At 50.1% G+C, this 22,059-nt stretch overlaps 1 protein-coding gene across 3 annotated transcripts in view; it reads right to left on the bottom strand.

The window, feature by feature from the left end:
• Window positions 1–21,837, bottom strand: part of LOC140403316 (adhesion G protein-coupled receptor E3-like) — an 81,049-nt gene extending 59,212 nt beyond the window's left edge. The window contains exons 1-4 of one of the 3 annotated variants that reach the window (XM_072491160.1): window positions 21,717–21,837; window positions 19,263–19,384; window positions 7,825–7,882; window positions 3,108–3,152 (exon numbers count right to left, since the gene is read on the bottom strand). In XM_072491160.1, the coding sequence (XP_072347261.1) occupies window positions 3,108–3,152; window positions 7,825–7,882; window positions 19,263–19,304 (145 nt within the window). In that variant the 5' untranslated portion in view covers window positions 19,305–19,384; window positions 21,717–21,837. Of the gene's footprint in view, window positions 1–3,107; window positions 3,153–7,824; window positions 7,883–13,448; window positions 13,635–19,262; window positions 19,439–21,716 lie in introns of those variants that run through there. The other 2 variants (XM_072491161.1, XM_072491162.1) reach the window with 2 other exon arrangements.
• Between the last annotated feature and the right edge of the window lie 222 nt (window positions 21,838–22,059).

Genomic DNA, 22,059 nt, shown 5'->3' with positions numbered 1-22,059 from the left:
GCGAGGGGCAAGCTTGAGAAGGCGGAGCCTTCACGAATGACCTCAGCCGTTGCGGGGAATTGAACCCACGCTGTTCGCCTTGCACCTCATCACGGACCAACCATCCAGCCAACTGCTCTGACCAAAGCTTCTCTTACTTGACCCTGTCTGTTCCCTTGAAAATGAAAATCGCTTATTGTCACAAGTAGGCTTTAAATGAAGTTACTGTGAAAAGCCCCTAGTCGCCACATTCCGGCACCTGTTCAGGGAGGCTGGTACGGGAATTGAACCGTGCTGCTAGCCTGCCTTAGTCTGCTTTAAAAGACAGCGATTTAGCCCAGTGTGCTAAACCAGCCCTGACTAAAACTTAGATTCAATCCGCTATGTTACAGTAAATATAATCCTGGTTTGTTTCGCCTCTCCTCGTGACGTAACCCTGGGAGTCCATGTCTCATTCTCGTAAATCTACACCGCGCTCCCTCCAGGGCCAATATATCCGCCCTAATTTGTGGTGCCCAGAACTGCTCACAGTGACTCCAGGTGTAGTCTAGCTTTGTATCGTTGAAGCATGACTTCTACCCTCTTATTTATCTTTTTATCCATTTGTAGGATGGAGGTGTCGCTGGCTAGGCCAGCATTTATTGCCCATTGCTAATTGCCCCTTGAGAAGGTGGTGGTGAGCCGCCATCTTGAACCGCTGCCATCCATGTGGTGTAGGTACACCCACTGTGCTGTTAGGAAGGAGTTGCAGGGTTTTGACCCAGCGACTGTGAAAAAACGGTCAATATATTTCCACGTCGAGATGGTGAGTGTCTTGGAGAGGAGTATCCGGGTGGTGGGGTTCCCATGTCCCTGCTGCCCTTGTCCTTTCGGACAGTAGCAGCTGTGGGTTTGGAGAATGCTGCCTAAGGATCCTTGGTGAGGTCCTGCAATGAATCTTGAAGATGGCACACGCGGCTGCCACTGTACGTCGGTGGTGGAGGGAGTGAATGTTTGCGGATGGGGTGCCAATTAAGCGACTGCTTTATCCTGGATGGTGTCGAGCTCCTTGAGTGTTGTTGGAGCTGCACTCATCCAGAAAGGTTAAGGGTATTCCCTTACACTCCTGACCTGTGCGTTGTAGATGGTGGACAGGCTTTGGGGGGTCAGCAGGTGAGTTACTCCCTCCACTGTTCCTAGATTGTCACCATCTATAAAGTACTATCCTACTTAAAAAGTGGATGACCTCACATTTCTCTGCATTGAAATCATTTTCCACACCTTTACCCATCCCATCAATATAACAATATGTCTAAGTTTCTGATGCTATCAACACTGACTATCAAGCAGCCTATCTTTGACCATTGTGAAATTTGGACATTTGGCTTTCTGTCCCATCATACAGTGCAGCAATGAATACAATGAGTTGAGGGGCCAATAACGGACATAACCAGTAACATCCTGCCCATTCGAGTACATCCCCAGTACGCCTAGCCTCACTCTCCATATAAATAACGGCTTTAGACAGCCCTTTGGACATTACCTTGGGCAACCATTCATAAAATTCAGTCAGATTCATCAGCCTTCATCAATCTATGCTAGGACACCACTGCCCTGTACCCAGTAGGAGAAGACTGTTGGTGTTGGCTCAGTAAGCGATAAAGCTCTGTGATGTCAAAGAGGGATACATAACGAGACACCGCCATTCAAAGCCAGAATGGGAATAATTCTATGTATTTCCCCTGTTAATTACACCTGGAGGCCACATTACTGCTAAACGACTGGGATTAATTATGCACACCCAATTTAAATGCATGTATCCTATACTCCTTACATTTTTCAGAAGGTGAATCATTCTGAATTATTTAATTGCTGGAAGAAGAGACATGCTGCCGAAACTTTAGGTCTTGCACTCATCAGGGCAAACACAAGGATGCCAAATGTCAAATAATCACAGCAATTGGTACTACAGGGGGTAAGGAAAGACGCTGATTGGCTGGCAAGTCACCTCTGATTGCTTATTCCCTGACAATGCCTCGGCCAAAGGGGAAATAAAGGTTCCCCGAGTTACTAGGCAATTCAAAGAAGGTGGAAGTCTTGAACATATTCCTTTTGTTTGCAGAGGATTGGCACCTGCATTTGAATGCCTGCCCTTCCAAGCAAGTATAAGTGAACCACTTATCCTCCGCTGAACAGATGCTCATCAATTGGTTGTTAGTGTCGCTATTAGTGGCCTCAGGATTGTTCATCAAGTGCTGCCCAATCACATCTTGCAGTAGATTATTTGGGAGGGGTTTGCAACTACGTTCTTGTCTTCATCCTGACTGAGTGCAAGATGAAAATCTTCAGCAACTTGTCCCTCCCTTCATCAATATGTCATATTTAACAATCCTCCACTCATTGCTTTTCACTGGAGAAATCACTCTACTTTTGTGTGGAGACGTTTTGCTGCAGTTCACTGACAATCACTTTGAGTAGACTCTGTATACTGTTGTAGTGTATTATTTAAGCAGCCGCTTGTCTGCCGAGTAAATAGACTGGTTTGCTGTACAATATACAGTGCGTTGTGAGTTCCTCTATAAGTCCCACCATACCTCCAACACACTGGCTAGCACAGTGGTGTCAGTAGATATGCCATTGAAGGGTAGCGTGCCCCATCCCGCCCACAACTCGTCACACACCTCTCAGGGAGACTGTTTCTCGCCTGTTGATCCGAGCTCAGTGAGTTGTACAACGACTTGCCGAAATAGGTTTTTCACAGAACCCGGCAACGATCTGGGATGCACTGGCCAATTCGATCGTGGCTTTTCAATGGGAATTGGATCAGTACCAAAGCCGGGGAGTGGGGCTAGCTAAATTGCCCTTGAGGACAGCCAGCCTGACATGGTGAGCCGAATGACCTCCATCTTCTCTGTAACTGTTCCATTAGACTTTGAATTCTAAATGGGCTTGGTGTCTCTCTAGCTCTACTTTACTGTAAAGTCCATGCACAATATTTCTGCCATCTTTGTAACTGTTGGTTACCGGGGGAAGGATTACCGGTGTAAATTGGCGAATACATTTTAGATTTTTGAGTTGTATTCCTCGTTACAAGAAGATTGAGTCCAATTGAGGAGTGGGCTTCAAACAGAAAACGCTTCATGACTTACCAGATTCATGAATGTTTTGATTCCAAAGGATCCAGATAAAAATAGCTAGGAAAAAAAAGATTTGCTTGGATTACAAGTGAACAGTTTTTTGGAAGATACATTGGGGCCGGGATTTTCCACCGTTCATGCCGGCGGGATCATACAGTCTAACCGACAGTGTGCGCCCCCCCCCCCCACCCCCGCTGTGGGTTTCTCGCCGGCGAGGTGTGAACTCAGCAATGGCAATGGAGGGGCCGGAAAATCCCGCTGTCGGGGGGTCACCTCCGCCACCGTGAAACACATGGTGGGTTGTTTGGAGAATGGTTATACCCTGGTACGTCCCCCCCAGAACTGAGGAGTACAGCTTCCAATGAGGAGGTTGGTGCATGGAGGCGAAATGAAATTAAAGGAAATGAAAATCGCTTATTGTCACAAGTAGGCTGCAGTGAAGTTACTGTGAAAAGCCCCTAGTCGCCACATTCCGGCGCCTGTTCGGGGAATTGAACCGTGCTGCCGGCCTGCCTTGGTCTGCTTTCAAAGCCAGCGATTTAGCCCTGTGCTAAACCAGCCCCTGGAGCCCGAGGGCTCCCTGTATCGGTTGGAGGGGGGGCTTCCTGTATCTATGGGGTCGGGATTCCCTGAGGTGTTGGGGGGGGGGGCGCATTGTATGCACAGTGGGGGTGGGGGCGGGCAGACGGGGGTCTCTGTGTCCATGTTGGGGGGGATCCCTTTCCTTTTTTTACAGATTGGGGCACCTTTGAAAAATGGCTTCTCTTGAAGGCCGAGGTGACTCACTCAGAGCCCACCCTGCCAGCATGGCGTTGTGGGACCCGCCTACAGCGGGTTTATTTTGTAAACTGGCGGGAATATCATGCAGTGCTTCCGGTGGGCAGCGCACCACTTTCCCCGCCCGAGCTGACACATGGTTATCACATTATCAAATACAACTTGACACCAAGGCACAAAACAAAATAACAGGATAGACCGGCTTTAAGAAGAGCAACGTATAGCGTGAAACCTGTTTTTCAAAATTTGTTCTTTCACGGGATGTGGGCGTCGCTGGGCTAGGCCAGCATTTGTTGCCCATCCCTAATTGCCCTTGAGAAGGTGGTGGTGAGCTGCAGGAAACGCTGCAGTCCCTGTGGTGTAGGTACACCCACTGTGCTGTTAGGGAGGGAGTTCCAGGATTTTGACCCAGCGACAGCGAAGGAAGGGCTGATATATTTCCAAGGCAGGGTGGCGAGTGTCTCCGGGGATGTAGTGGTGTCCCCATGTTCTTGTCCTTCTCGATGGAGGCGGTTGTGGGTTTGGAAGGTGCCACTTAAGGAGCCTTGGTGAGTTCTTGCGGTGCACCTTGTAGATGCTACACACGGCTGCTACTGTGTGTGCCAGTCACACACAGGCCAGACCAGGTAAGGGTGGCAGGTTTCCTTCTCTAAAGCACATTAGTGAACTAAATGGGATTTTAATGACAACTATTGATGGTCACCGTAACTGAGACTAACTTTATTAATCAAATTAAAATTTCACCAACAGCCATTGTGGGATTTGAACCCATGCCCCCAGAGCATTAAACTGGACTACTATGTTCATTGTTACCATCGCTGTGTGATGGTACGTGAAGACACTCTCACTGATTCTTATCAGGTCCTCACATAGTCATATTTTTGTTTTTTCCGCTCAGTTTGCAACACTTCCAAAAGTTGCGTCGCTTCCCCTTTACTGACTAGCCAGAATGAGACGAGCAAATAGATTTCCTCTGGGTGCAACCAGTTGCAACATTGAGCAACAATGTAGGCCGGGGTCATGAGCAAAACGATGGAATCTTTCTCACAATGTCCGTTCAAAGAAAGCTCTCTCTTTGGGTCCATCTATAACGTTCAATGAACAATCCTTGCACTCTATCCCAGGTTGATTTTTGTAAAAACCCATCTGGTACACTAATATCCTTTAGGGAAAGAAATCTGCCATCCTTATCTGGTCTGGCATATGTGTGACTCCAGACACACAGCAATGTGATTAATTCTTAACTGCTCCCCCCCCCGGTTATTTTTGGTTTATTTATACTTGTTTGATTCAAAAGAGTGTAACGGGTGACATGATGGCGCTGTGGTTAGCACTGCTGCCTTACGGGGCCAAAAATCCATGTTCGATTCGGGCCCCGGTTCACCGTCCGTGTGGAGTTCGCACGTTCTCCCCGTGTCTGCGTGGGTCTTACCCCCCCACAACCCAAAGATGTGCAGGGTAGGTGGATTGGCCACGCTAAATTGCCCCTTAATTGGAAAGAAAATGAATTGGGTACTCTAAATTTTTTTTAAAAGAGTATAACTCGGGGACAACTGGGACACTGGGCACGCCGAGAGCTGCAAGGCTGAACAAAGTCAATTCTCTCTACGAAACAGAGCTCTGTGTCTTTGTATTGACTTCACCAACTGGCTTGAATCTTATCAACAATAACCACAGCCCCTAGACTTTCGGGCAGCAATTTTGGGTGTTGATTCTGCGATGCCCCCTCTTGATTTCCTTTTCCTCCTTCACATTGCAACCCCGCTTGTCATTTAATTATACCTGCCCTCAACCCTATCATAGACCTTCCGTTTTCTTCTTTACTAACCACCCCCCACCCACCCCACATCCCACCCCACCCACTCCAAGCCAAGCTTTTCCAGTTCTGACTAAAAGTCATCACTCCAAAATGTTCACACATTTCCAGAGATGGGGTCCGACCTGCTCAGCACTCACGACAATTGTTGTTTCCCTTTCCGCTTACCACAATCCGCAATATTTTGCTTTAATGTTGAAATTGCCACCCTTGCTCTCAAATCCTTCCGAAGCCTTTGCCCTTCCCTGTCTCTCCAATCTCTCCCCCCCCCCCCCCCCCCCCCCTCCCCGCCGGCCCTACATCCCACCAAGGCATCAGCTCCAATTCTCGCCTCTAATTCATTCCCGATTTTAATCATTCCACAATTGATGGCCACAGCTGTCTGGATCTGGGAGGATCTCCCTGAATGTCATCCACCTTTCTCTCTCTCCCCCCCTCCTCATCTCTAAGTTGCACTGCAAATAACTGAATGTTGGGTGGTTGCTGGTTGATCTGTTAATGTGTGTTTCATGGCGGCACAGTTGCACAGTGGTTCCCGCCCCAGCCTCCTCGAATAGGTGCCGGAATGTGGCGACTAGGGGCTTTTCATAGTAACTTAATTTGAAGCCGACTTGTGACAATAAGCGATTTTCATTTTTTTTCTCAACACTGCCACCTCACAGCACCAGGGTCCCGGGTTCAATTCCGGCCCTGGGTGGGGTTTGCACGTTCTCCCCGTGTGTGCGTGGGTTTCCTCCGGATGCTCTGGTTTCCTCCCACAGTCCAAAGATGTGCAGGTTAGGTGGATTGGCCATGATCAATGCGCTGGAGTTGCGTGTATAGGGCGGGGGAGTGGGCCTCGGTAGAATGCTCTTTCAGAGGGTCAGTGCAGACTCGATGGGCCGAATGGCCTCCTTCTGTGCTGCAGGGATTTTATAACATCGGTTAATCGCCCAGTACACCGATGTTCAGATTACATGTAGTTACTCTGGTTTGAGAAACTTGGTTTAATCAGTAAGTGATCGTCAATTATTATTGGACATTCCACTCAAATTAGCCAACATGGTCTCCATCATCTAGGATAGCTGTTTTCAAATTACAGAGCAGCATTAACTGAAGAGTTGATGTGAGGACCTATGTGTCCCCCATTGTGCCAAGCCTGATAGGGGATTTCAGAATGACAGCACAGCAGGTTAATGATCGCAGCAGTTCAGGAAGGCAGCTTGGCGCCATCTTCTCAGGGCCAACAAATGTTGGCCTTGCCAGCGATGCCCCATGTCCCACAAATTAAGTAAGAAAGTGAAATAGATGCCTCTCCATCATATTGTGGCTACGGTGTGTGACATCTGCAGGATGAATGACAGAAACTAGCCTCAAGTCTCCTTCGACAGCACCTTCCAAACCTGTGACCTCCACCACCTCTAAGGACCAGGGCAGCGGACGCTTGGAAACACCGCCAAGGGCAAGTTCCCCTACCTGCTCCACACCGTCCTGTCTTGGAAACATATCGCCCGCCATTCCTTCACTGTCACTGGGTCAAAATTCAGGATCTCCGCCCGTCCCCCCCCTCACACCACTGTGTCTTTATCAACACCAGGACTGCAACGGTTTAAGACGATACCTTCTCCGTTTAGGACAATTAGGGATGGGCAATAAATAATAATCCTTATTGTCACAAGTCGGCCTACATTAACACTGCAATGAAGTTACTGTGAAAAGCCCCTAGTCGCCACACTCCGGCACCTGTTCGGGTACACCGAGGGAGAATTCAGAATGTCCAATTCACCTAACAAGCACGTCTTTCAGGACTTGTGGGAGGAAACTGGAGCACCCGGAGGAACCCCACGCAGACACGGGGAGAACGTGCAGACTCCACACAGACAGCGACCCAAACCGGTAATCGAACTTGGGACTCTGACGCTGTGAAGCAACAGTGCTAACCACTGTGCTACCGTACTGCCCGCAGAGAATAAATAAAAACAATTACATGTGTAGGGAGCACAATTTAAACTCTAATTCAAGAAAAGCTACAGCACTAGAAGGACAACGTTAGTGTCTCTCCTTACACAGGTCAATGTGTAAAAACGGTTATAAAAATGGTCACGCATTATACTATGCATCAACTCGTACATACATAGGTAATCATTCCAAACTCACCATGAAGCACAAGACAATGTCCGGTCTTCATCTTTCGTGTCTTCTTTGCACCAGAAACCTGTTGGCAATTGAGAAGAATTAATTTCAGAACTGTGAGCGCAGTCCCTTCTGCAGCGCTAAGATTAATTGGTGGTATTAGCTAGTTAGCCAGCTCAGCTCAGGAGGTTTGTGAAAGTTTGTGGTTTCCAGCCTCGCTCTAGAGATCTGACCAAATACTCGAGGTTGGCGCTCGAGTGGAGGAGGAAGTGCTGATGCGAATACGGCCTTTCAGATGAAATACTAAACCGAGCCCTATCTATACTCTCCGGTGGACATGAGAGATACCAGGGCAAAATTTGAAAGAGGAACTGGGGAGTTCTCAATAGTATCCTGGTCAATTTTCCTCTTAAACAATCCCTGACACAGATTATTTGGTCATCATTACATTGTTTGCCCAAATTTGCTGGGTGAAAATTGGTTCCCCACTGTATGGCAGTATCAAAAATATACTTAACCAGCTTTAAAATCCTTTACAATGTCCCAATGTTACAACCGGTGCCATATAAATGCAAACACTTGGGGTGGGATTCTCCGACCCCCCCGCTCCGACGCCGGCTACCGAATTCTACGGCGCCGTTTTTTTGGCGGGGGCGGGGATCACCCCGCGCCGGTCGGAGGCCGTTGCCAGTAGGGGGGGTGGCCAGGTTTCTGTGGAAACCCCTGGAAAGATACGAGTCAGAGCAAATCACTTCTGCTTTTTGTTATTCAATGTAGATTTATCGAGACATTGATGCTGTTTGTTTGGAAGAAATAAATCCAGATTTCATGCATTGCTCATTTGGAGACTGACTTCAAGTTGTTCGCCTGGAAGTATAGATGTTAGAATATAATTTGCGAATGTTATGGTTGGAATGGGCTGCATGCTACCTGGATGCAAGACAAAAGACCCTGGGCACGCACACCCAGACAGGGGGCTCACTGAATAAAATGTTTGCTGGAAAGTTAGAACCAAAGCTGGTCACGGTTGCTTTTATTATGTGCCCGCAATCTGCGCCCCTTGTATCAAATATTCGTCCACTTGAATTCACCTCAGTGTGAAAGCTGGACAAGAAAGCATCGACGTTACCCCTTTCCATAAATAAAATTACATCATCCTTCACTTCTCCTTTCCTAATCTGAATTGAACCAGATCCTGGCTACGTCACTAGTACGACTGTGCGTCTGTCGCATCCATGTCCTCATTGCACTCAATGCGATGCCAGGATAGAGTCGGACGGTATCCTCCACAGTGTTTCCCCAGCAAGTTGCACCGAGAAGGAATCTCTTCCCACAAGATGTTTGGTGACGGTGACTGAAAGCTGCTCCCCCTCCGGCAGCCCAGTCCATTTACAAATCCGTAAGTTGTTTTTGGCAATTGATTCTTCCCGCCCCTCTCCACACACTGGAACTGCGATGACAGTGATATATATGACACATGTTTTAATTGTTAGCCCGGCAGATCAAAGAAGAGTACCTTAAGCGGGGCTAAAATATTCCATCTCCTTACTTGATTAAATGCTAAAACTCCACTGGTAGAATGGGGAGGTTGGTGCTGTCAGGGTTGAGGTGCGCTGGGTAGCTGTGTGTGCTGTGAGGAGAATGCAGAGAGGCTGCAGGGTGGCTGAGTGGGAAAATACTTGGCAAATGCAAATATAATGTGGGTAAATGTGAGGTTATCCACTTTGGCGGCAAAAACAGGAGGGCAGATTATTATCTGAATGGTGGAAGTTTCGGAAAAGGGGAAGTGCAATGAGACCTGGGTGTGAAGGTGGAACAGTCGCTGAAGGTTGGTATGCAGGTACCTCAGGCAGTGAGGAAAGCTAATGGCACGCTGGCCTTCATAGTGAGAGGATTTGAGTATAGGAGTAGGGACGCCTTGCTGCAGTTATACAGGGCCTTGGTGAGGCCACACCTTGAGTATGTGTGCAATTTTGGTCTCCTAGTTTGAGAAAGGATATTCTTGCTATTGGGGGGTCTCCAGCGAAGGTTCACCAGACTAATTCCTGGGATGGCAGCACTGACGTATGAAGAAAGACTGGAGCGACTGGGCTTGTACTGTTTAGAAGGATGAGAAGGGATCTCATAAAAATCCTAATGGAACTGGACAGTCTAGATGGGGAAGAATGTTCTCGACGTTGGGGATGTCCAGAACTGGGGGTCACAGCCTAAGAATAAGGGGTAAGCCATTCGGGATTGAGATGAGGAAGAACCTCTTCTCTCAGAGAGTTGTGAATTTGTGGAATTCTCTCCCACTGAAAGCTGTTGGGGCCAGTTTATTGGATATATCCAAGAGGGAGCTGGACGCGGCCCTTGTGGCTTAAGGGATCAAGGGGTTATGGAGAGAAAACAGGAGTGGGATACTGAAATTGCATGATCAGCCACGATCAGGTTGAATGGTGGTGCAGGTTCAAAGGGCCAAATGGCCTACTCCTGTGTCATGATATTCAAACACACACATCATGATAGACAGACCAACAGACAAATTAGCACACATAACACGACAGCCAATCACAGACAAGGACAGAGACAGTATAAGACAAGAAACACAACACCTGGTGGTCAGTCCATCTAGAGACCAGGACAAAGACAGGACCTGATTAACAACACACTCAGGGAGTCACCACGTGCAGAGTATCAAGACAGATCTGTAAATAGAAAGTTGGAATAAAACAGCGTTGTACCAAATGCAACCGTGTTGGTTCATCTGTACCTCAGAACACCCAACACCACATGGTACCAAGTGAGTGGATCGATACCTGCCGGCAAACCTGCCATCCTGAGCCATGGGCTTCACCAACAAACCGCAGCCGTTGCAAGTCGCTGGGAACCTGGGCACCAATTGGAAACTCTTCAAGCAGCGATTTGAACTGTTCATGCGAGCCAACGAAAAACAGGGTGCCTCGGACGAAACAAAGATTGCGATGCTCCTCACTACCGCAGGTCAGCACTCCATCGATGTACACAACTCATTGGTGTTCGCGGAAGGCGAGAACCAATCCAAATATGACACGGTCCTCCTCAAGCTCGACCAGCACTTCAACGTTGAGGTAAATGAAAGCTTTGAGAGGTATATCTTTCAGCAACGCCTGCAAGGTAAGGATGAACTCTTTCAACCCTTTCTGACGCACCTCCGCATACTCGCGCAGTCCTGCGGTTACGGCAACACCTCAGAGTCCATGATCCGGGACCTGATCGTTTTTGGTGTTGCCTCCAGTGGCCTACGCCAGCAGCTTCTTAAAACTAAAGGCCTGACCTTAGCATCTGCGGTGGAAGCCTGTGTCCTCCATGAAAATGCGACCAGCCGCTTTGCCCAATTTCAGGCGACCGAATCGGCACGGAGGGGGGACCAAGCGATCGAATCGGCAAGCCAGGCCGCCCACGAGGCCGAACGCATCCAGGCAATCGAGTATCTCCCGGCCCGCGGCCTGGACGAGGGCGGCCGTTTCGCGCGCTTTTCGAGGTCTCCCGTGCTTCTGCGCGCCAAAACCAACGGCAACATTGAGGGACGCACTGCGCAGGCGCGCCCGATGCAAGACCGAACTGCGCATGCGCAGTGGCGTAACGAACGCAGTGACGTCATGACGTGCGGCAACTGTGGAGCTGCACATTTAAAAGGGCAATGTCCTGTAAAAAAACGACAATGCCTACACTGTGGCAAGATGGGCCACTACGCTGCCTATTGTCGAGCGGTTCAACCGATGGATCCTACACATCTCCGACAACCTCGCAGACACGTGAGGACCGTCCAGCCCACACATCAGGACATCCAGCCCAACGACACAGATGACCAAGATGCCTTCCGGGTTGCGGTCATTGATGTGAACAGGGTCAACACCATCAATCCGGCCGATGAATGGAGTGCCACCCTGACGGTCAACCGATCGCAGATCACTTTCCGCCTGGACACTGGCTCGTCCGCCAACCTCATAGCATATTCAGCATTCCATACCATGAAGGTCAAACCACCTATCCAGCCATCCCGGTGCAAGATGGTCGACTACAACGGGAACGTTATCCCGGCCATGGGATCCTGCTAGCTCCAGGTGACACACAAACCGCACACGGCCACACTCTCGTTTGAAATAGTTGGCTCATCGAAGGATTCCTTGCTGGGCGCACAGGCATGCAAGGCTCTCCACCTTGTACAGCGAATTCTGTCTCTCTCTCCAGACGACACATCTGATTTCCCGGATGCTGAGTTCAACGCAAATCTCCAATCGCTCCTCGCTCACAACCAGGAGGCATTTGAAGGCATGGGAACATTGCCATACACATACAAAATTCGCCTCAAACCGGACGCCATCCCGGTCGTTCACGCACCTCGCAGGGTTCCTGCGCCACTTAAAGACCGCCTCAAAAAAACGGCGCCGTGGAATTCGGTAGCCGGCGTCGGAGTGGCGTGGCGGGATTCATGCCGCGCCCCGGCGATTCTCCGACCCAGCGGGGGGTCGGAGAATCCCACCCCAAATGTTTGCATTTATATGGCATCAGTTGTAACATTGGGACATTGTAAAGGATTTTAAAGCTGGTTAAGTATATTTTTGATACTGCCATACAGTGGGGAACCAATTTTCACCCAGCAAATTTGGGCAAACAATGTAATGATGACCAAATAATCTGTGTCAGGGATTGTTTAAGAGGAAAATTGGCCAGGATACTATTGAGAACTCCCATGTTCCTCTTTCAAATATTGCCCTGGTATCTCTCATGTCCACCGGAGAGTATAGATAGGGCTCGGTTTAGTATTTCATCTGAAAGGCCCTACACGCATCAGCACTTCCTCCTCCACTCGAGCGCCAACCTCGAGTATTTGGTCAGATCTCTAGAACGAGGCTGGAAGCCACAAACTTTCGCAAACCTCCTGAGCTGAGCTGGCTAACTAGCTAATACCACCAATTAATCTTAGCGCTGCAGAAGGGACTGCGCTCACAGTTCTGAAATTAATTCTTCTCAATTGCCAACAGGTTTCTGGTGCAAAGAAGACACGAAAGATGAAGACCGGACATTGTCTTGTGCTTCATGGTGAGTTTGGAATGATTACCTATGTATGTACGAGTTGATGCATAGTATAATGCGTGACCATTTTTATAACCGTTTTTACACATTTACCTGTGTAAGGAGAGACATTAACGTTGTCCTTCTAGTGCTGTAGCTTTTCTTGAATTAGAGTTTAAATTGTGCTCCCGACACATGTAATTGTTTTTATTTATTCTATGCGGGCGGCACGGTAGCACAGTGGTTAGCACTGTTGCTTCACAGCGCCAGAGTCCCAAGTTCGATTCCCGGCTTGGGACACTGTCTGTGCGGAGTCTGCACCTTCTCCCCGTGTCTGCGTGGGTTTCCTCCGGGTGCTCCGGTTTCCTCCCACATCCAAAGATGTGCAGGTTCGGTGGATTGGCCACCTGATAAATTGTCCTTTTGTGTCCAAAAAGGTAAGGTTGGGTTACGGGGTTGGGGTGGGCTTAAGTGGAGTGCTCTTTCCAAGGGCCGGTGCAGACTCGATGGGCCGAATGGCACTGTAAATTCTGTGTTAAGAACCGCCGATTGCATTGCAAACATTTTCCACATCAAGCAATAGATATTGGAGTTCAGCATCAAATACTTACCCAGGAGGTTTGCCCAGTCGAGAAATCTCATTCTGCCCAAGGCTTTTCCCCCGTCTTAATCTCTCAACCCGTGTCTTGTGCGGAGCCTTCCCCCTGGGACTGAAGGAAGCTGGCTCGCTGAGATTCTGTAAAATCAGGGCATTTGCAAATCGCGGACAAAATAAATCCTTTGCTGGGTTTTTTGCTCATTTACATTCCTGTTGCTGAAATGCAGAACTGTGCGGGAAAAGGAAGGATGTTGACCGGTGCTATTTTAACCAACAGTTCGACCAATACAATTTTGAGGATGTCACTTGGTTGGTGAAACGTGCCGTTTGCAATGTTAGTCAGTTTTCCGTTGCTCTCAGATAATGTGTACATGGAATTTCAAAAGACACTTTTAAACATTTCGGGTGGGAATTTCTGCCCCCCCCCCCTCCACCCCCCCCCCCCCCCCCCCCCCCCCCCCCCCCCCCACCGTGGTGCGTTTTGCGGCGGAAGCAATGGCTGTTGGCGGGATCTTCTGGTCCTGTCCATGTCACTGGGTTTTCTGCTTGTTCAGCCTGTGCCACCGGGGACCCGCAGCGGGGGGGGGGGGGGGGGCTGCAACTCCCACGATCTACCCGAAGTGTGGGATCTAACCCCCTGCACCTTGGACATCTCGGGCGAGCCCTGCTGAGTGCCGGTCCAGACGGAATGGCAGTCATGGGGGTCCCCCGGGGGGATCGGAGACCCCAGGTGCTTGCCCTCTGGGCCGGGTGGCACCCTGTCACTGCTGGCCCCACCTGGCACTGCTAAGGGGCTGGTTACAACCGTCACCGACACCGAAATCGCGTTCGGCGATCGGCGGGACAATCAAAGTTGCCGACGGAATCAGGGGCGGCGCCGTTTCGCGATGCTCTGCCCCCTCCAAAGCGGCGAATCGACGGCCTCAGGACATTGCCCGAGGCCCGCCCCCCCCTCCCCCCCCCCCCCCCCACCGATGCTTCGCCCCCGACCAGCCGAGTTCCCCACGACGTGGGTCTCCCATGGTCTCATCTGTCGGGAACTCAGCGTGGCGGCTGCGGACTCAGCCCAGCGCTGCCACAGTCAGGGAGGACCGATCTGCGGGCAAGGGGGGACTTTATCAGGGGCTGTGGGGCACTGTGTGGGGGGTGGGGGGGCTGTCCGGAGCGCACGGGCCGGCCAAATGGGGGGCACTATTTCCGGGCCGGGTCCGCGAGCGGCCTTCGCCATGTAGCACGGCACGGGCGCTGAAGGCCACCTCTGTGCACATGCGCGGCCTTGGACCCGGCAATTCTCCGGGCCAAGGCACAAAACGAAATAACAGGATAGACCGGCTTTAAGAAGAGAAACGTATAGCGTGAAACTTGTTTTTCAAAATTTGTTCTTTCACGGGATGTGGGCGTCGCTGGGCTAGGCCAGCATTTGTTGCCCATCCCTAATTGCCCTTGAGAAGGTGGTGGTGAGCTGCAGGAAAAGCTGCAGTCCCTGTGGTGTAGGTACACCCACTGTGCTGTTAGGGAGGGAGTTCCAGGATTTTGACCCAGCGACAGCGAAGTAAGGGCTGATATATTTCCAAGGCAGGGTGGCGAGTGTCTCCGGGGATGTAGTGGTGTCCCCATGTTCTTGTCCTTCTCGATGGAGGCGGTTGTGGGTTTGGAAGGTGCCGCTTAAGGAGCCTTGGTGAGTTCTTGCGGTGCACCTTGTAGATGGTACACACGGCTGCTACTGTGCGTGCCAGTTGCACAGAGGCCAGACCAGGTAAGGGTGGCAGGTTTCCTTCTCCAAAGCACATTAGTGAACTAAATGGGTTTTTAATGACAACTATTGATGGTCACCGTAACTGAGACTAACTTTATTAATCAAATTAAAATTTCACCAACAGCCATTGTGGGATTTGAACCCATGCCCCCAGAGCATTAAACTGGACTACTATGTTCATTGTTACCATCGCTGTGTGATGGTACGTGAAGACACCCTCAATGATTCTTATCAGGTCCTCACATAATCATATTTTTGTTATTTCCGCTCAGTTTGCAACACTTCCAAAAGTTGCGTCGCTTCCCCTTTACTGACTAGCCAGAATGAGACGAGCAAATAGATTTCCTCTGGGTGCAATCAGCTGCAACTTTGAGCAACAATGTAGGCCGGGGTCATGAGCAAAACGATGGAATCTTTCTCACAATGTCCGTTCAAAGAAAGCTCTCTCTTTGGGTCCATCTGTAACGGTCAATGAACAAGCCTTGCACTCTATCCCAGGTTGATTTTTGTAAAAACCCATCTGGTACACTAATATCCTTTAGGGAAAGAAATCTGCCATCCTTATCTGGTCTGGCCTACATGTGACTCCAGACACACAGCAATGTGATTGACTCTTAACTGCTCCCCCAACCCCCCCCGGTTATTTTTGGTTTATTTATACTTGTTTGATTCAAAAGAGTGTAACGGGTGACATGATGGCGCTGTGGTTAGCACTGCTGCCTTACGGGGCCAAAGATCCATGTTCGATTCGGGCCGCAGTTCACCGTCCGTGTGGAGTTTGCACGTTCTCCCCGTGTTTGCGTGGGTCTCACCCCCCACAACCCAAAGATGTGCAGGGTAGGTGGATTGGCCACGCTAAATTGCCCCTTAATTGGAAAGAAAATGAATTGGGTACTCTAAATTTATATTAAAAGAGTATAACTCGGGGACAACTGGGACACTGGGCACGCCGAGAGCTGCAAGGCTGAACAAAGTCAATTCTCTCTACGAAGCAGAGCTCTGTGTCTTTGTATTGACTTCACCAACTGGCTTGAATCTTATCAACAATAACCACAGCCCCTAGACTTTCGGGCATCAATTTTGGGTGTTGATTCTGCAATGCCCCCTCTTGATTTCCTTTTCCTCCTTCACATTTCAACCCCTTTTGTCATTTAATCATACCTGCCCTCAACCCTATCATAGACCTTCCGTTTTGTTCTTTACTAACCACCCCCAACCCCCCCCCCGCCCCCCCCCCTCCCCCGCACCCACCCCCCACCCCACCCACTCCAAGCCAAGCTTTTCCAGTTCTGACTAAAAGTCATCACTCCAAAATGTTCACACATTTCTAGAGATGGGGTCCGACCTGCTCAGCACTCACGACAATTGTTGTTTCCCTTTCCGCTTACCACAATCCGCAATATTTTGCATTGATGTTAAAATTGCCACCCTTGCTCTCAAATCCTTCCGAAGCCTTTGCCCCTCCCTGTCTCTCCAATCTCCCCCCCTCCCCCCGCACGGCCCTACATCCCACCAAGGCATCAGCTCCAATTCTCGCCTCTAATTCATTCCCGATTTTAATCATTCCACAATTGATGGCCACAGCTGTCTGGATCTGGGAGGATCTCCCTGAATGTCATCCACCTTTCTCTCTCTCCCCCCCTCCTCATCTCTAAGTTGCACTGCAAATAACTGAATGTTGGGTGGTTGCTGGTTGATCTGTTAATGTGTGTCTCATGGCGGCACAGTTGCACAGTGGTTCCCGTACCAGCCTCCCCGAACAGGTGCCGGAATGTGGCGACTAGGGGCTTTTCACAGTAGCTTCATTTGAAGCCTACTTGTGACAATAAGCGATTTAATTTTTTTTTTCCAACACTGCCAGCTCACAGCACCAGGGACCCGGGTTCAATTCCGGCCCTGGGTGGGGTTTGCACGTTCTCCCCGTGTGTGCGTGCGTTTCCTCCGGGTGCACTGGTTTCCTCCCACAGTCCAAAGATGTGCAGGTTCGGTGGATTGGCCATGATCAATGCGCTGGAGTGACGTGTATAGGGCGGGGGAGTGGGCCTCGGTAGAATGCTCTTTCAGAGGGTCAGTGTAGACTCGATGGGCCGAATGGCCTCCTTCTGCGCTGCAGGGATTTTATAACATCGGTTAATCGCCCAGTACACCGATGTTCAGATTACATGTAGTTACTCTGGTTTGAGAAACTTGGTTTAATCAGTAAGTGATCGTCAATTATTATTGGACATTCCACTCAAATTAGCCAACATGGTCTCCATCATCTAGGATAGCTGTTTTCAAATTACAGAGCAGCATTAACTGAAGAGTTGATGTGAGGACCTATGTGTCCCCCATTGTGCCAAGCCTGATAGGGGATTTCAGAATGACAGCACAGCAGGTGCTGTCCGCCCTAATTTGTAGCAGACTACGAAGCAGAGCTCTGTGTCTTTGTATTTTCACCAACTGGCTTGAATCTTATCAACAATAACCACAGCCCCTAGACTTTCGGGCAGCAATTTTGGGTGTTGATTCTGCGATGCCCCCTCTTGATTTCCTTTTCCTCCTTCACATTTCAACCCCGCTTGTCATTTAATCATACCTGCCCTCAACCCTATCATAGACCTTCCGTTTTGTTCTTTACTAACCACCCCCCATCCACCCCACATCCCACCCCACCCACTCCAAGCCAAGCTTTTCCAGTTCTGACTAAAAGTCATCACTCCAAAATGTTCACACATTTCTAGAGATGGGGTCCGACCTGCTCAGCACTCACGACAATTGTTGTTTCCCTTTCCGCTTACCACAATCTGCAATATTTTGCTTTAATGTTGAAATTGCCACCCTTGCTCTCAAATCCTTCCGAAGCCTTTGCCCTTCCCTGTCTCTCCAATCTCTCCCCCCGCGCCCCCCCCCCCCCCCCCTCCCCGCCGGCCCTACATCCCACCAAGGCATCAGCTCCAATTCTCGCCTCTAATTCATTCCCGATTTTAATCATTCCACAATTGATGGCCACAGCTGTCTGGATCTGGGAGGATCTCCCTGAATGTCACCCACCTTTCTCTCTCTCTCCCCCTCCTCATCTCTAAGTTGCACTGCAAATAACTGAATGTTGGGTGGTTGCTGGTTGATCTGTTAATGTGTGTCTCATGGCGGCACAGTTGCACAGTGGTTCCCGCCCCAGCCTCCCCGAATAGGTGCCGGAATGTGGCGACTAGGGGCTTTTCATAGTAACTTAATTTGAAGCCGACTTGTGACAATAAGCGATTTTCATTTTTTTTCTCAACACTGCCACCTCACAGCACCAGGGACCCGGGTTCAATTCCGGCCCTGGGTGGGGTTTGCACGTTCTCCCCGTGTGTGCGTGGGTTTCCTCCGGATGCTCTGGTTTCCTCCCACAGTCCAAAGATGTGCAGGTTAGGTGGATTGGCCATGATCAATGCGCTGGAGTTGCGTGTATAGGGCGGGGGAGTGGGCCTCGGTAGAATGCTCTTTCAGAGGGTCAGTGCAGACTCGATGGGCCGAATGGCCTCCTTCTGCGCTGCAGGGATTTTATAACATCGGTTAATCGCCCAGTACACCGATGTTCAGATTACATGTAGTTACTCTGGTTTGAGAAACTTGGTTTAATCAGTAAGTGATCGTCAATTATTATTGGACATTCCACTCAAATTAGCCAACATGGTCTCCATCATCTAGGATAGCTGTTTTCAAATTACAGAGCAGCATTAACTGAAGAGTTGATGTGAGGACCTATGTGTCCCCCATTGTGCCAAGCCTGATAGGGGATTTCAGAATGACAGCACAGCAGGTTAATGATCGCAGCGGTTCAGGAAGGCAGCTTGGCGCCATCTTCTCAGGGCCAACAAATGTTGGCCTTGCCAGCGATGCCCCATGTCCCACAAATTAAGTAAGAAAGTGAAATAGATGCCTCTCCATCATATTGTGGCTACGGTGTGTGACATCTGCAGGATGAATGACAGAAACTAGCCTCAAGTCTCCTTCGACAGCACCTTCCAAACCTGTGACCTCCACCACCTCGAAGGACCAGGGCAGCGGACGCTTGGAAACACCGCCAAGGGCAAGTTCCCCTACCTGCTCCACACCGTCCTGTCTTGGAAACATATCGCCCGCCATTCCTTCACTGTCACTGGGTCAAAATTCAGGAACTCAATGTCCGGGGTCTTCATCTTTCGTGTCTTCTTTGCACCAGAAACCTGTTGGCAATTGAGAAGAATTAATTTCAGAACTGTGAGCGCAGTCCCTTCTGCAGCGCTAAGATTAATTGGTGGTATTAGCTAGTTAGCCAGCTCAGCTCAGGAGGTTTGCGAAAGTTTGTGGTTTCCAGCCTCGCTCTAGAGATCTGACCAAATACTCGAGGTTGGCGCTCGAGTGGAGGAGGAAGTGCTGATGCGAATACGGCTTTCAGATGAAATACTAAACCGAGCCCTATCTATACTCTCCGGTGGACATGAGAGATACCAGGGCAATATTTGAAAGAGGAACTGGGGAGTTCTCAATAGTATCCTGGTCAATTTTCCTCTTAAACAATCCCTGACACAGATTATTTGGTCATCATTACATTGTTTGCCCAAATTTGCTGGGTGAAAATTGGTTCCCCACTGTATGGCAGTATCAAAAATATACTTAACCAGCTTTAAAATCCTTTACAATGTCCCAATGTTACAACCGGTGCCATATAAATGCAAACACTTGGGGTGGGATTCTCCGACCCCCCCGCTGGGTCGGAGAATCGCCGGGGCGCGGCATGAATCCCGCCACGCCACTCCGACGCCGGCTACCGAATTCTACGGCGCCGTTTTTTTTGGCGGGGGCGGGGATTGCGCCGCGCCGGTCGGAGGCCGTTGGCAGTGCCCCCCCCCCCCCCCCGGGCGATTCAAGCGGCCGCCCGTTTTCAGCCAGTCCCGCCGGCGAGGATTCGACCAGTTCCGGGACCTGGCTCTGAGGATGGCCTGCGGAGTCCTCAGTGGGGGGGGGGGGGGGGGGGGGGATCCGGCCCTTGTGGGGGTGGGGGGGGGCGCGCCTCACAGTGGTCTGGCCCGCGATCGGGACCCACCGATCTGCGGGCGGGGCCTCTGCCGTGGGGGCACTCTTTCCCTCCGCGTCGGCCTGTGTAAAGCTCCGCCATGGCCGGCGCGGAGAAGAAACCCCCTGCGCATGCGCAGGAACCACGGCAGCGGTTCCGGCGCTCCTGCGCATGCGCCAACTCGCGGCGGCCGCGGAGGCCCTTCGGCACCGGGTGGCGTGGCACCAATCACTCCAGCGCCGGCCTAGCCCCCGAAGGTGCGGAGGATGCCCGACGCTGGAGTGGTTCACGTCACTCTTTGGCGCCGGTACGCCCCGCCTGCCGGATACCCGGAGAATCCCGCCATTGGTTTCTTTAAGTTACATTTAAAATCAAATATGCAAAGAAATATGCCATTCGCTACTCATTTTCATAGAAAATAGGTGCAGGAGAAGGCCATTCGGCCCTTTGAACCTGCACCACCATTCAACTTGATCATGGCTGATCATGCAATTTCAGTATCCCACTCCTGTTTTCTCTCCATAACCCCTTGATCCCTTAAGCCACAAGGGCCGCGTCCAGCTCCCTCTTGAATATATCCAATAAACTGGCCCCAACAGCTTTCAGTGGGAGAGAATTCCACAAATTCACAACTCTCTGAGAGAAGAGGTTCTTCCTCATCTCAATCCCGAATGGTTTACCCCTTATTCTTAGGCTGTGACCCCCAGTTCTGGACGTCCCCAATGTCGAGAACTTTCTTCCCCCATCTAGACTGTCCAGTTCCATTAGGATTTTTATGAGATCCCTTCTCATCCTTCTAAACAGTACAAGCCCAGTCGCTCCAGTCTTTCTTCATACGTCAGTGCTGCCATCCCAGGAATTAGTCTTGTGAACCTTCGCTGGAGACCCCTCAATAGCAAGAATATCCTTTCTCAAACTAGGAGACCAAAATTGCACACAGACTAAAGGTGTGGCCTCACCAAGGCCCTGTATAACTGCAGCAACACGTCCCTACTCCTATACTCAAATCCTCTCACTATGAAGGCCAGCGTGCCATTAGCTTTCCTCACTGCCTGAGGTACCTGCATACCAACCTTCAGCGACTATTCCACCTTCACACCCAGGTCTCATTGCACTTCCCCTTTTCCTAAACTTCCACCATTCAGATAATAATCTGCCCTCCTGTTTTTGCCACCAAAGTGGATAACCTCACATTTACCCACATTATATTTGCATTTGCCAAGTATTTTCCCACTCAGCCACCCTGCAGCCTCTCTGCATTCTCCTCGCAGCGCACACAGCTACCCAGCGCACCTCAACCCTGACAGCACCAACCTCCCCATTCTACCAGTGGAGTTTTAGCATTTAATCAAGTAAGGAGATGGAATATTTTAGCCCCGCTTAAGGTACTCTTCTTTGATCTGCCGGGCTAACAATTAAAACATGTGTCATATATATCACTGTCATCGCAGTTCCAGTGTGTGGAGAGGGGCGGGAAGAATCAATTGCCAAAAACAACTTACGGATTTGTAAATGGACTGGGCTGCCGGAGGGGGAGCAGCTTTCAGTCACCGTCACCAAACATCTTGTGGGAAGAGATTCCTTCTCGGTGCAACTTGCTGGGGAAACACTGTGGAGGATACCGTCCGACTCTATCCTGGCATCGCATTGAGTGCAATGAGGACATGGATGCGACAGACGCACTGTCGTACTAGTGACGTAGCCAGGATCTGGTTCAATTCAGATTAGGAAAGGAGAAGTGAAGGATGATGTAATTTTATTTATGGAAAGGGGTAACGTCGATGCTTTCTTGTCCAGCTTTCACACTGAGGTGAATTCAAGTGGACGAATATTTGATACAAGGGG

The sequence above is a fragment of the Scyliorhinus torazame genome, chromosome 27 (genome assembly GCF_047496885.1).
Source record: "Scyliorhinus torazame isolate Kashiwa2021f chromosome 27, sScyTor2.1, whole genome shotgun sequence".
NCBI classification, from domain to species: Eukaryota; Metazoa; Chordata; class Chondrichthyes; order Carcharhiniformes; family Scyliorhinidae; genus Scyliorhinus; species Scyliorhinus torazame.
The sequence above is the reverse complement of the archived record's forward strand: the minus strand, read 5'-3'. Positions and strand labels throughout refer to the sequence as shown.